Source organism: Meleagris gallopavo, chromosome 2 (genome assembly GCF_905368555.1).
Source record: "Meleagris gallopavo chromosome 2, MGAL_WU_HG_1.1, whole genome shotgun sequence".
NCBI classification, from domain to species: Eukaryota; Metazoa; Chordata; class Aves; order Galliformes; family Phasianidae; genus Meleagris; species Meleagris gallopavo.
The window spans coordinates 6,136,998-6,150,700 of NC_139405.1; the positions used below are offsets into that span (position 1 = coordinate 6,136,998).

The 13,703-nt window shown below is 39.5% G+C and overlaps 1 protein-coding gene across 3 annotated transcripts in view; it reads left to right on the plus strand.

Moving 5' to 3' along the window:
* Positions 1-2,461: 2,461 nt before the first annotated feature.
* The window catches only part of LOC146544851 (uncharacterized), a 278,127-nt gene continuing 266,885 nt past the window's right edge, over positions 2,462-13,703 (plus strand). The window contains exon 1 of one of the 3 annotated variants that reach the window (XM_085218760.1): positions 2,462-2,539. Coding sequence is in view for 1 of the 3 variants with exons in the window: in XM_085218762.1 (XP_085074888.1) it covers positions 2,511-2,539 (29 nt within the window). In the remaining 2 variants the exon portion in view is untranslated. Of the gene's footprint in view, positions 2,540-5,429; positions 5,581-13,703 lie in introns of those variants that run through there. The other 2 variants (XM_085218762.1, XM_085218761.1) reach the window with 2 other exon arrangements.

Here is a 13,703-nt window from a genome sequence, read left to right on the forward strand (position 1 = left end):
TTGAAAATCAATACTAGCATAAGGTCCTGTCAGAAAGTATTAATGTTCCTGTTTCATTGGAAATCTCCTCACAACATAGATATCTGGAATGATAAAAGCTAAAGAAGGATCAAGTTACCTTGGAAATTTACTATAAAAATATTTACTATAGAATATTATAAAAAGAGAATTGTTTTGGAATTCAGAGGGACACCAAAATCCATTTTTTTTAATCTGCAGGGCTGAGCCCATTACAAATGTAAAGGAAAAACTAGATTTCCATATTTAAAGAGGAGGCATTAGTTTTGGAGTGACCTATGCAACATGACATACTTTGGCCAGGAGCTGATGGAGACCTGCTTCTGCAATCTCAGAGGAAGAGACCTCGTCTCATCATAAAGGCAGATGGTGGCAACAGGAAGGCTTTCAGAAGTTGAGAACAGCAAACTGTACCTGGAAGCGCACGTGGAGGCCCATTGATGTTAGTGATGTTCTATGCAAAGTTCCTTCTGGCAAGATCTCTCTGAACTTTTGACTCAATTTACGCAGATTCTCTTCTACTGAAAGCAACTGCAAAACTCCCTCATACCTAGGAAAAACATCCTCTGATCTTCATCATTAAAATGTGCCGAATTGGTTATCAAAATGAAACAGCTTTTGAATGGAATGTCATTTTTCTTTCATCAAACATGGCTGGCTAGTAATGTATAGTTGCTTTGGACAGTTAAAGTATAAGGGAACAACAGCATACCTTTTTTAGGCAAATTGGCTATTGAAAAAAACTAACACCGGCTCACATTTGAGTGATACACAAAATCAGAATATAATCGAAGGAATAATCATGAGACCTCGCAGAGGTGTTCTGCTTCTTCTACAGAGCAAGTCTGGCAAACTTCAAACCAAAGGAATGTTCCAGTTTAAAATAATTGAAATTGGTTGCATCTCAACCATGTTTTTTTCCTAAACTGAGATGTAAAGATGCCAAAGTAGGGTGTTTGTTAAAATTATATACGATTCTTTGTTAAAAATTCACTCAGCAGGGATAAAGCAAAACAACAACAACAAAAGCCCAACATATTAGGCTGCAGTAATTTAAGAGAAATAATGAGTAATTAAAGCAGTTTATCATTTTAGAATCAACTATAACATGCTAGGAAAAAATGTATTCATGTTCTTCAGCACGACACTGTCATATTTGCTTATTTGCTTGAGTGATATTCCTTGCATTGAGCTCCAGAGTCTACAGGAATGCATTTGTTTTGCAGATGATCTTATCATCCTTAGTGTTAACTTCGTCTTTTGTTTTTAAATTTAGTAGTTCCTGCATTCCAATACGATGCACCTGTAATATTTTACTGATACTCCTAACAGTTTGCCTTTTTGCTGACTTTTATTCTTTCTTGCAGAATTACAGATCTGTGGAATCTGTAGTGGTGGTGATCTAAGAAGCAGACCTTGAACAACTCAGTTTTTATCAGCTGCACCAAAGGGAAAAGAGAGAAAGCTTGTTTTTACTACTAAGCTGAGTGAATATGGTGTGGAAATCTTGTAATGGCAAAGTATCAATTTTGTAAAGTGATATATTTCAGAGGGGATACTAAATCTTACTGTGAATAAAAAGCTTTATAAATGGAACATTTAAGAGGCTATCTTTTACTTTTCAGTGTAAGGTTGCCTTGACATGCATCATTTCAATTTGGCAGTCCCAGCAAATGGATGGAAGCAGTTCAATATGATAATTCAGTGTTGCCAAGAGGCTTCTTCTCAGTCTGGTGTGGACACACTCCATGGAGGGATTTAAGGACTATATTAAGTGATAGAAAATGGGTCTAATTCTGTTCCAATTTTACACCAGTACAATCTTGATTTCAAAGATACCTTGACCGGCTATCTTAAGCACATCAACAAAATTACTTCCAAACTAAGGATCACCTGAAATTCATGATGATACATCTTGCACAGCAATAATTCAGCACAGGTAGAAAAAGAAATGGAGTCTAGCTGTGCTTGCAAATGGAATCTTTTAAAGCAGCAGTTCTAGGGGCAAATTCCGAGCTCTGTTTTACCAGGACACTCAGGTAAAGTAAATGAACATTTACTGAATCACACAGCAAAGTTGTCTGAAAAAGCAGTAGTCTTTGATATCCTCTCATTTAATATGACTGTTCGCTTTCATAAATGTGTTTCAAATTGTATTTTCCTGTTTTCTAGAAGGTTTGTTTGTTATTTGCCATTTGAGTGGGTTTTTTTGGCCTCATGGGAACGAATTTGTCATTGCTTAAATGCACAAAGTTACTGTCACCATTATTAAAAGGTGAGAGAGAGAAATGCCAAGTAACAATCATTGTCAAGGTGGACAATATAAACAGTCTTTTTAATTTGTTGCCATGGGCTAACAAACATACTCCCCAGCTCACACACAAGACAAAACATGTTTTCTTGTGCAATGTTTCCATGGAGAGAGCATTTCCTCAAGGCAGTTAATCTCACGAGATGCTGTCTGCGTACGAACACAGTACACATCCACCAGAATGTTATGTACCTCCTTGAAGGGCAGGCAGTAAGTTTTAAGTTCCTCTCTGAGTGTATATCAGAATCAAAAGTGTGTATTCATGAAATTATACTGTTGGAGGCTGTAACATCATAGGCTTAATTATTTACTCCTTTAAGTCAGCTTAAGTCTTTATTTAGCTAAAGTTACAGTAGCAAGGATCAAGAACAAAAGAATAGAATTTGGTTTTATGTAGCTGAGCAAGTCTGTACATATTATGTGACCAAAACAGCACTAAAATTTAGCTGATGTTAAGTTACTGAATCCCCGTGAAATACGTCTACTTGTTAAAGGCCACAGTCTTGATGCACAGGCAGAATCTGTGTTGTTTGTCTTTCATCTACACAGGGTTTACCACTGGTACTTGCACAAAGTACCTCAGCTCCTTATTATTATTATTCTTTTCCCAGATTTTTATAACTTTGCCAGATTTTAACAACTTGCATTGGACTTGCTTGCTCTCTGTCATGGCTGTTATTTTTCTTTTTTTCTTTTTTTTCTTTTGGATAGGTTGAGCAGTTATTCTTACAGTTATGCTCAAGTACATGGTTGTTGAAGTATAGGTTGTATTGCCAATGTTAGCTAAAACTTCTGGATTTTCCTAAAGGCTATAACTTTCCTTCATTGAGGTAAGAAAAATTAAAATGCATTATCAGAAAGTTAAAAAGTTACCTCAGTGAAAATCTATCCAGATTAGGGTTCTAGAGAAATCTTGGAGAACAGTGTAGTAGAAACTGGCTCCCAGTTTGCTTATGTTTCAGCTTTCCCATGCATGGTCATCAGCATTACAGAGCCCCCGGCACGATTTTGAAGCCACAAACCATTCTGAGAGGAATACAGGCTCTATAGTTGAATTCAACTTTATTTCAGATAATGACAGGGCACTGTAACATACTGTATTTGCAGAACTGCAGATTTAGTACAACTCTGTAACTTCAACAATCTTGTTTTAACATAGCTTTTTATTCAGATTTCTGACCTTCTAAATGTTCAAGCAGTCATATGATGCTCTCCTATATATTTGATCAATTTATGTTAAGATCATACTGGAGTTTGTATCAATTTGATTAAATAGAATTAATTAGTGTGTCACCTTCATAAGAAGTAACACCAGTGGAACTGTATCTCTTTTCACTGTTTAGGTATGCTGAATATAGTAGAAATCTGAAACTTAAATATTTTGTCACAACTCAAACAGTGTGGAAAGAAGGATTATTGTTGTTAGGCTGTATTTTGCTTGTTTTGGTTTGGGGGGGAAAAGGGGAAAGAATTTTGGTAGAGAAGTGAGCTGAGTCTTGGCATAGGTTAGTATTTCTAATGTTTCTAGATGTACCTGTTCCTTATAGTGCACTTTTTTTTTCTTTTCTTCTTGAAACTGGGGGAAAGCTCCTCATTTTGAGACTTGCCCCACCTAAGTTTAAGAAGAACAAAACAAGCTTGGAAGAATTTTTTCTTTTTGCCTCATGCCATCCATGTAAGGTTGTATTATCAGAAAAACTAAGGGTTAGATTTTGCCCTCAGCTTTGCCTGCACAGATTCTCAAAACCCAAAGAGGCCAGAATATGCCATTAGTTACAGTGGCTTCTGAACTGCAAAGAGCATTCTGACCCTATGGAACTTCCACTCCTTTATTAAAAAAGCCACTTAAGACAAGGCCTGTACTGGATGCACTGCTGGCCTCAGGAATCTCAGTGGCCATTGCTTCAGCTGGCAAAGATTAGTAATGATTTATTATATTCAAGAATATAAACTATATAGTACAACCAACATCAGAGAAAGAAAGCAAGCTGATTTTCAGCTTGTGTTAACTGGAGTATCTTTGCTGGCACTATGTGTTACCACATCTGTGGACACCATGTTGTTAAGGTATGTGAATATTTCTTTGTGACTTAAGTGAAGAAAGCATCTTTATAGATTCTGTAAGACATCTGGAAAGTGGAACAAGTAACTATAAGCTTAGAAGTTGCTAGTTTCTATATTTACCCAGAGACTTTTAGTAGGTTGGCTTATTTGTTTACATCAAAGAAAGTCTGACAATTTTTTCAGTTTGATTACAGCACAATAGAGAAAGTGTGCAAATCATTTTGCTTATCCACCTTCGTGGTTAAAGTCCATTTCATCTCTTTTGAGTCTTTCATCTGCTTCTCCTATGTCTGCCTTCAACATAACTCAAGTGGGTTGCTTTCCTTCTGCCTCTGAACTTAGACTGAATGAAGAAAATACTTCCAGGTCGTCCCACAGATTTGGGTTCCTTGGGCACATCTGTGCGATATTACCTCCGTGACAGTAATTGCAACAAAAACAAGATCTATAGAACTGAGAAAACATAGTAGGCTAAATTAGTTTAAATTGAAAGGCAGGGTGAACAGCACGTCTATTCCTTGGGAGGCTGTTTGATCTCTTGCAGCACCTGCACAGAGGTGTGCCTCAGCCATCTCCAACTGCATCTTGTGGATTTACTTCCTGCCATGCCTTTTGTACCTACAAAGTGTCCCCGTGTCACCCTGCAGAGGAGCAGTTACCCCTGGGATGCTAAGTGAGGTAATACTGAATGCTTGCCGAGGCTCTTTTCATTCTAAGTGCTGTGCGGAGAAGCTGCACATTTATTATTTCCCCAATCCTCTTAAAATATTTAGCCAAAGCTGATTGTATTCCCTGGCTGGGTGCACTGCGGCGGGATGGCTGTGGGGCCAAGATGGCGGCGGGTGCAGGGAGTCCCAGAAGCTGAGGTGAGGGCTGGGAGAGGGAAGCGGGAAAGCAAATTTTGATACGCAGCTGTAGGGTCTGCTCCAAAATTGTGGACATTTTGTTTCTTTACCGCTTGGTGGCAGCAAAGGAGCGTCAAAGAGTCCGTAGGCAGCGCCGAGAGCGCTTTTTAAAGCCGTAGAAATCCGATCCGGAGATTCGCGGGCAAGAAACGAGCGAGCCGAAACCAGCCGACCAACCAAACCCCAAAAACCAGAAAATCGAAAAGAACCCAAGCCCCCGACTTCTTTATTTGAAAACACAGAAATATTGCTTATCTAGGGCAGTGCTGCCCCACCCCTCAGGTAGCTGTAGTTAAAAACGAGGCTTTTCTTACTTCATTTCTTCCTAACGAGGCTGTATGCTAGGCTCACTAGGAGTAGTTACGTTTCCATGTGCTCTGCTTGGTTTCTCTGATTTCTTGGAGAGGCTTTAAAAACAGCGTGTGCGTGTTTGTATGTTATATACCATGCAGTTTAATTTCTGTGTGGTTGAAAAGTAATACATTGACTTTTAAACTCATTTGAGGTTACGGGCCTGTTTGTTCTCTCACTTAAACCTGTTTTATACTCGTGGAAGGCTGTTAACACTGATGGGTTTGTTTCTAATGTACATTGGTGTAAGCAAGAAGCAGGGTTCTTCATTCTTCCGCTTAAAATCCTGATAGATTGCAAATATTGACTGAAAAGGCAGCATTTCTCAAGCGCAGACTGGAGGACAGGATCCCAGCTGCTGAAGCGAGCCTTGCACTATGGGCTCCAAAGGGTGATTTTTTCTTTTTTGGGAATGAAGTGATGTAGATTTACCAGAAGGGCTAAGCAGGTGTTGACTTGTCGTCTCTGCTTAATACCTTTCAGTCCTAGCTGGTGTGATGTACTGTGCCAAGTGTGTTGTGTGAGGTGAGTGCGTCTGTGCAATGCCACATTAGATTGGAGTTGTGTCCTCTTGAGCAGGAGGGAGAAGATAGTCAAGGGTTGCAGCCTTGGCCAAGCAGAATTGGATTGTGCCTGTGTTATTGGAATGCTGCTGGTTTTAATCAACACAGAGCATTAGTCCCAAATACCTACTTTTCATAATGCATGTACCTGAGAAGCTTTTTGAGACAAGATCTGATTCTCACGCTGTTTATTCTTCGCTTAACGTCTGGTCACTGATGATTTTTATGTCTCTGCATAGACTAGCAAACAAATGCATCATAGGTCTGAGAAATTTAAATTTTAAGTGTTGAATCTTGCTTATATTTATATCACTGTATATCTTGGATAGCCCTACTGACTCTTGTGGATTTGCACCATTAAAACAATATGGTATTAGAGAAGGCTTATTTTAAAAGATTCCTTCACCTGAGGTTTGATTCTGCTTTGGCTCTAATGAAATTGCCAGAATTAAGTAGTTGTGAAATCCCGATGGGAGCAATAGACTCTGTGTTCTGCTTTACATTCCTTGGGCAGAACTTCTGGTGATTCACCCCTCCGGCCCCAGTTTCCCCACTGAATTTAGGAGGAATGCAAAGTCAAGTCTTCTAGCTTCAGTCACAACCCATTGACACATGTAGTTACTTACATATTGGTCATTACTTTTTTTCTCTCCAGAATTTCAGCAGCATGAGTCTCTTTGAAGATTTTGCTCCTGAATCAGCTCGCTGGTGTAACATTACACTGGCTGAATCTCAAAACAAATTCCCTGTTTGCACTTCAGCGTGAATGCAAAATACTCAGCTTCCAGAAGAAGTCCATTAGAGAATGGATACTAGCTGCAAAGGCCTTTAGCTCTTTCATTTTTTATTTTTTTTAAGTGGGAAAAGGGAAAACTTATTGTTATATACATCCATTGAGGAATTTTTTATTTTTTTAAAACCTTTCCCATCTCTTTTTCTTCATAAACCATGTATCTATACCTATGCTGCCTCCTAGAACACTTCTGAATAATGCAGGGATAGTATCATTGTAAAAATAAAATTCAAGGTCAGATGCATGAAATTAAGTCCTCTAGTAGAAAACTATGTTGTCTAGTACTGTCAAAAAATCTTGTTGCCATCCTTAAACTTGTTAGGCTTGCTGGCCCCAAGAAAGATGATACAGAGTTGTATTCCTGTATTTAAGTTCTTGATGTAATAACCTTTCTTATTTCAAGTCAAAATGTGTCCAGGAGCAACTTAAAGCTATTTGTTCACATGTAAAAGTAGTGATTTAGTTTAAATAGAAAATCCGATCTTGTCTAAACTGAAGTGAGATTTTTTTTTTTACTTTATTACAACATCTTGGCTTTGCTTTGTGATGGAGGCACTAGGACTAGAACTGGTAGAAACCTGTCCACAGGTATCAAAAATACCATGTTAACACTCCTTTGCTGCCAAGACTCACGTAGAGTTCCCAGTGACTTCGGCATAGGTTTTGCTGCCATAGCTTTCAGAATCACTCTCCCTTAGATCTGAAGCTGAGCTCCTTCCTTGAATGCATGAGTTAATTTTCTTTCTGCTTTGTAGTGGGTGCTCTTTTCATCTAGTGGAACAAGTCATTGAACTTTTCAGGCTCAGCAAAATGATGCAGAATTCAGTAAATGCTGGATTAGGCCCCTCATCCTGAGTGATTGGAACAAAGGGAAAGTTAAAGAACAAAACTTTTGAACGAGGCAAATAGCCAAAGGGATATATCAGTTTGCCATCTCATGAATGTTACTGAGAGACACTGCAATGTTATCTACAGGTGCAGGGGCCTAACCCTCCTAACTCTTCACACAAACCCTCCTGAAACCTCAGCGAACCACCCTCCCAGGCTTGGATTCCAGCCAGCGGCATACGTTGCAGAGAAAATCAAATTGGGAATAGAAAACATTTAACCCTTTTCATTGCATTTCCTTCTAAGGGCAGCTAGGTTCTGTTACACCCTGTGAGAATAAGTCCTTCCAACCCTGCAGTGCCCTAGTAAAATCCAGTTGGCAGAGCACTTTGCCACTGTGGAATTGGTTGGGTTTTTTTTTTTTTTCCACCATTCCTATGAGACCACTGTTACTATTGTTGTCTGCAGTAGACATTTTTTAGTGCTTTTTTTTTTTTAACTAAATTAAATCCATTAAGGCAAGATTGGCAGCAACAGTTGAAGTGATATCATTTTGATTACAAGTTTATTATGCCCTGATGATGGATGAGTCAAGGAAACAGACGTTTTTCATGACAACGCCAGGTTAACTGGCTGGTTGTAGCTAAATATAATTTTCCAGCTGCCTTCAGCAGTTATGGTGGAAGAGCCTCTTCAGTTTGAAGCTGCGAGTTCTGCTCATATCTCCGCTGACTGAAGGAGCATTATGTTGAATTATGCCAGTTGCAGATGTGGACCTTCCTGTGTGAGACAATGTTGCAGATGGAACCATTTTAAATGGCAGTTGCGTTTTTTTCTGCAGCATTTTAACAAATTTTAGTTTAAAAGATTTTTCAGCTTCAGCTTTTACCTTCTGTATTGCTCTTGGTTTTGATTTAAAAAATGACAGTAACCCATTTCCTTTTCTGCTGACATTCCAAGTGTGAGCTTTGGAACATATGCCATCAGTGTCACATTCAGGCTCTTGAGAGGTTTCTTTTCCTGTGTACTTTTGAGTGTAAAACCTTGTACCCTACCTACAAAGTTCTGATTGTCTTAATAATTGCTCCTTCACATCCACTGGGATTTGCTTTCTGCACTGATTCAGGTGGAGATGGATGGTCACTGGAGCTGTGTCTTGAAACAGGCTATTGTGTTGCTCTAAACTTGAAGGAAGGTAAGGCATTTTTTTTCTATGCAAATAGCAGAACAGTTATAGATTTTAATGTAATTGGCTACTGAAAGTAAGCCAGGCAGCTTCTTATTGTCATTCACAGTAGGAACAGGTTTGCTGGGTCAAGCCATTCCAATCCATGCATCATTTTGTCTGTATGTCGTAAGATAAAACACTGCACTTATGGTAAGACTGAAAGATTTATCTTTTTAAGGGTACATTGTTCCTCTTCTTTATTTTCTTCTGTTTCTTTTTGTTCTTTCTAACAAAAGCAAGTCCATTCTAATGAGAAGAGGTAGGTTTGGGTGAAGTTTTCTGGGAAAGAGGAGGAAGAACAACACTCTTCCTGCCAAGTAGTCATTAGACACACGGTGAAGGGATTTGGCCAGAGCTCACTGACTCCGTGTCAAAGTGGGGAGCCCCACTGTGGAGTCAGGATTCTGTTTCACTGTGACTATACTGCATACGAGGAGTTACTGGGCTTCTCCAGATGTTGCTCCAGATGCAACCAGTTCTTGTTTTTCTGTAAAGACTGACCATGTTTTATAGGCTCACTTTTAGAGCCTATTGCTTAAAGATCACAAATGGTGACACTGTAATGGTAATAAGGAGATTAAAAAGGAGGAAGTAAAGAATTAAGCAAGCAAACCCACTATTTCTCAGTATTTACCCTCAAGTCTTCCCCTCAGAGATCATCCTATAATGTCAGCTCTGTTTACTCCTTGAGTAAATGTCTGGTGTCACTTTAATAAATCAGATGAACTCTGCTCAGAGAGAGATGAAGCCTGTCATTTGATCATTAAGATTATTTACTGTAGGGTATGTAGCTGAAATACAGTAGTAATATAGACACATACAAACTTAACCTCCTAATCAGGAAAAATAAATGGATAAAACCTGCCATAATATGTTTCAAGGTAAAAGAATGTTGACGTAAATTAGTCAATATCTTGCTTAGATCACTGTGGTGGTGCTTGATTCAGAAGCCTCTTAATCAATCCAAAACAGCATACCCTGTTTTAAGCAGACCGACGCAGTAGATAGAACTAATTATTACAGGTTAGCTGTGCGTGACAGGCTTCTTCCAGATACATCTGCCTGTACTGAAGGCTATGAGATGGAACTTGCAGCAAACCAAGCAGCATAGGCAGCATGAGCCTTAAGTGTAGGCATGTTTGCAGTAGCAAAGCTCTGCTTTTACCCATGGAATTTGCTTCCTTAGGGAATGGCATCAGGATGTTACTACTTGGCTTTTTTAATTTCCCTTCATGGGTGCTTTGCATTTTGTTGAGTTCACTTGCGTTTTTCTGATGAAAATGCTCCTATCAGGTACGTCCCTACTTATCTCCAGAGGTTGTAGTTATGGAACAGAACTGCAGCAATAGGGAGACCGATAATAACTGGTTGGTGGATTTTGGAATGTCTGCTTTTTGCTTTCTAGCCAGATGTAGTTTTTCAGTACACTTACAAATGTTGCCTGTATGATTCCTCGAGAAGACAGCAAACACTGGCGGAGATCTGGCAGCTTTAGGACTTTGCACTTCTTGTTGCTTAACCTAATGGAATTCTTCCATGGATGGTGCAAGGCTCAGAGTGAAGAAAAGCTCTGATGTCCAGAAATATAGTAAGGTGGTACAAAGGGCCAGTCCTCATTCTGAGGGAGGTTATGCACTGTTTTCTATCTGGACCAGAAAGCTGTGATCTGGTGTGCACTGTCATATTGTTCAGAGGTTACAGCTGAACTCTGTCATGAAGAATCGTGATGTTCTGGTGGTTTCCTTAGGATAAGCTCAAGTGGAGACTGGTGGACCAGTGCTGACACATTAAGAGCAAAGCTCTTGGCTCATGCCTTGTGTGCAACTCTGCCTCTGGCCAGGCAGGAGGGGGACCTGCCTATTAATGGGAAATGTTTCTCTCCCCTTGCCAGGAATAGCATAGGACCTGTGATTCTCAGGTCTGCTGAAACAGGCTGGAAAAGCAACCAGAGACCTTGAGCAAATGCTGTCTTGCTCCCTAGATTTTTGTGAGGCCACTGGCACAAATCTGATGCCCTCAGGGGCTGAATTACACCACAGATCTGTTGCTCTCAGAACCTCGCACACTTGTGGGATCCAATTGCAGGCCTCAGTCTAAGCTGTATTAAGTTTCACACGGAAGCCTTGTTGTCTAAAGTCCTAAGCCCTGGTGTAGCAAAGCTGTTAAAAATGTGCTTAGCTTTTATACATGTGAATTATCCCCATCTCACCTTCCGTGGAGCTGAGCTAAGAGCTGTTACCGAGGGGGACAGAAATCTCAGCGAGCAGAGTGCTGGCATGTGTTGTCCAAAGAGCAGGTTGGAAGCCCTGCTCTATCCACACAAATGATATATTCTATATATAATTTGTCCTAATATATCCATAATGTGTATGGTACAAGTAGGATTTGGTTCTTGTAACTAAGCTAAGGGTGGGTGGGAGAAATGAGTCGTCCTGTTTGGAAAGAAGCAGCTGAGGTGTTATATCCTATGTTCTCCTGCTGACATTTTCATGTTTGTAAAACGTCACAGTTATATTTGTTGATCCCATGAAACCATCCAGGGAATGAAATACAAATACCTGGAAATGCTATTTGACGTGAAGTTTGATTGTGTGAAACCTTCTGCTCATCAGTGAGCAGAAAATTAAATAAATAAGAGAGAGAAAGAGAAAGGGCAGTGGGGAAGTGACACAGCAAGCAGTGGGAAACACCATTCTAAATTTGTGTGGCCTAGGATCCCTAGTGATAGGCTTTTATCCCATTACATCTAATTGACACAGAACTTTATCATTAACAAATTGAGAAGTATTTACTCCCTGAAATATTTGGGACATTATCTTGACTTTCTTTTCATGATGGGCTGTTGAAAGGACTATAATGGCCCAGCTCACATGTAGCCTGGGAAAACGATCCAGCAGTCTTCAAAGTTAATGAAATGTCATTTGTCATAGGCTTTGCAGGTGTGACTCTGTTTCTACATTATAATACATGATGGAAGTAAGTGGCTGGGTTGCAGGCCTGTTGCCAAGTGTAATGCACATTCTGTGAGTGTCACTGGTGCAGCATTCCATAAATCTTACTAATAGCGAGAAGTCTTGAAATGCGTGATCTTTCTCTTCTAAGGTCAAGCAAGACTACTCCACTACTTAATTTTAGCCTTGCTATCTCTATAGTCAAAATGGCAACATTCAAGGAGGCTTTGCTCTTCAGCATCCCCTTTTGAAGTATTAATTTTGAAGAGCTTGATTATTTTAATTCCTTATTGGTTTTCTAATTTTGTTTATTGGTTTTCCAATTAAGATGTGAACTAGCTCTGGAAAAGGGTTTTTTGAATAAGAAGCACCATGTTGGAGCAGAGGAGGTGGCATTTACCCAAGCTGCATGACTGGGGAAGAGAAAAACTTAGCCCAGCAGCCACATGGCCAGCAGAAGCTGTGCTGTGACTTTTGTTGGGTTATTGCAAGAGTTGAGATATGAAAGCTGCTGAAGTAACTTCTGTCCAGCAGTGTGCTGTTTGCCAGAGCTCTAAGTGCAACAAGTAGTGTTGTGTTCCTTTTAGGGACAGATGTTTAGTTGGTTTAAGTCACTGATTTCAAATGTCAGAATAATGCAAATGAGGAAAAAAAAGCTGAAGTCTTCAGTTTGCTTGACTTGTGAAAGATTTAGGCTGGTTATTATTTGGGTTTGTTATCTTCTGTTGGTCTCTCTGATGGAGAAAGCAAGCAAAACACTGGAAAAGAATAGGTATGATTCTCTGCTGTTGCTGATATGCAGGATTGACATCCCAGCGTGCCATTTTCTGCAGTGGTTTAGTTGATTATACCCAAGCCTTAATCTTCCAAGCTTGAAGTGCTTAACATGCTTGTTTTAGCAGCCAGTCTGATGTACCTGACAAAAGCCAGTTAATACAGAAACCTGGGAATACTCTCTACTCTTGTTTATTTTTGCTACTGCAGATTTGTGTCCCTCTCTATGATGTTAACTCCCACAAAAACGACAGGAACTGTTCAGCAATCTTCTTTGATAGCCTCTATTTAAGTAACAAGATGAGTGAGGGGGTCCTTTTTTTTTTTTTTTTTTCTTCCCTCTACTTGTACTATTTATTGCAGTATTACCCGTGGGATCAAGACAATCCAATCCATATTTTTGGAGGTGCTTGTATGAGTGTAAATGCATGGAGGTTTAGTTTTGCTGAAGGCCTAGCCTCTGCACTTTCTCCCAGAGGGAGTACCCATTTCAGTCTAAGTAATCTTTCTAACACAGAACTGCTTCCACATCACCTCTGGTGCTAAGTTTTGAAGAGCAAGGATTGATTTTAGAGGGATGCTTATCAGAGTTTGGTCTTGTTTTGAAATCTGGTTGTGTTACATGTTGGTTTTTTGGTCACGCTAAAAATAATTGTGTTCTAATATTTCCTTGTATACGTTCACTATAAATATTCTTTAAAGATTCTTTTCTAATTCAAGATAGTCATAGATTCTGATGTCCTTATTTTCATTTTCCCCAGAGGGGCTGAAAGGATCTTCTAAGACTTAGAAGCTGCTTAGGGAGAATCGTGATGATGTAGCTTATTCGTGCAGTCCTTCCATTTTTGTATTCTGTATGTCTAATTCGTATTTTTAAAGGTTTAATGTCGCAGTCAGCTCTTAAGTAAATTCAGTAA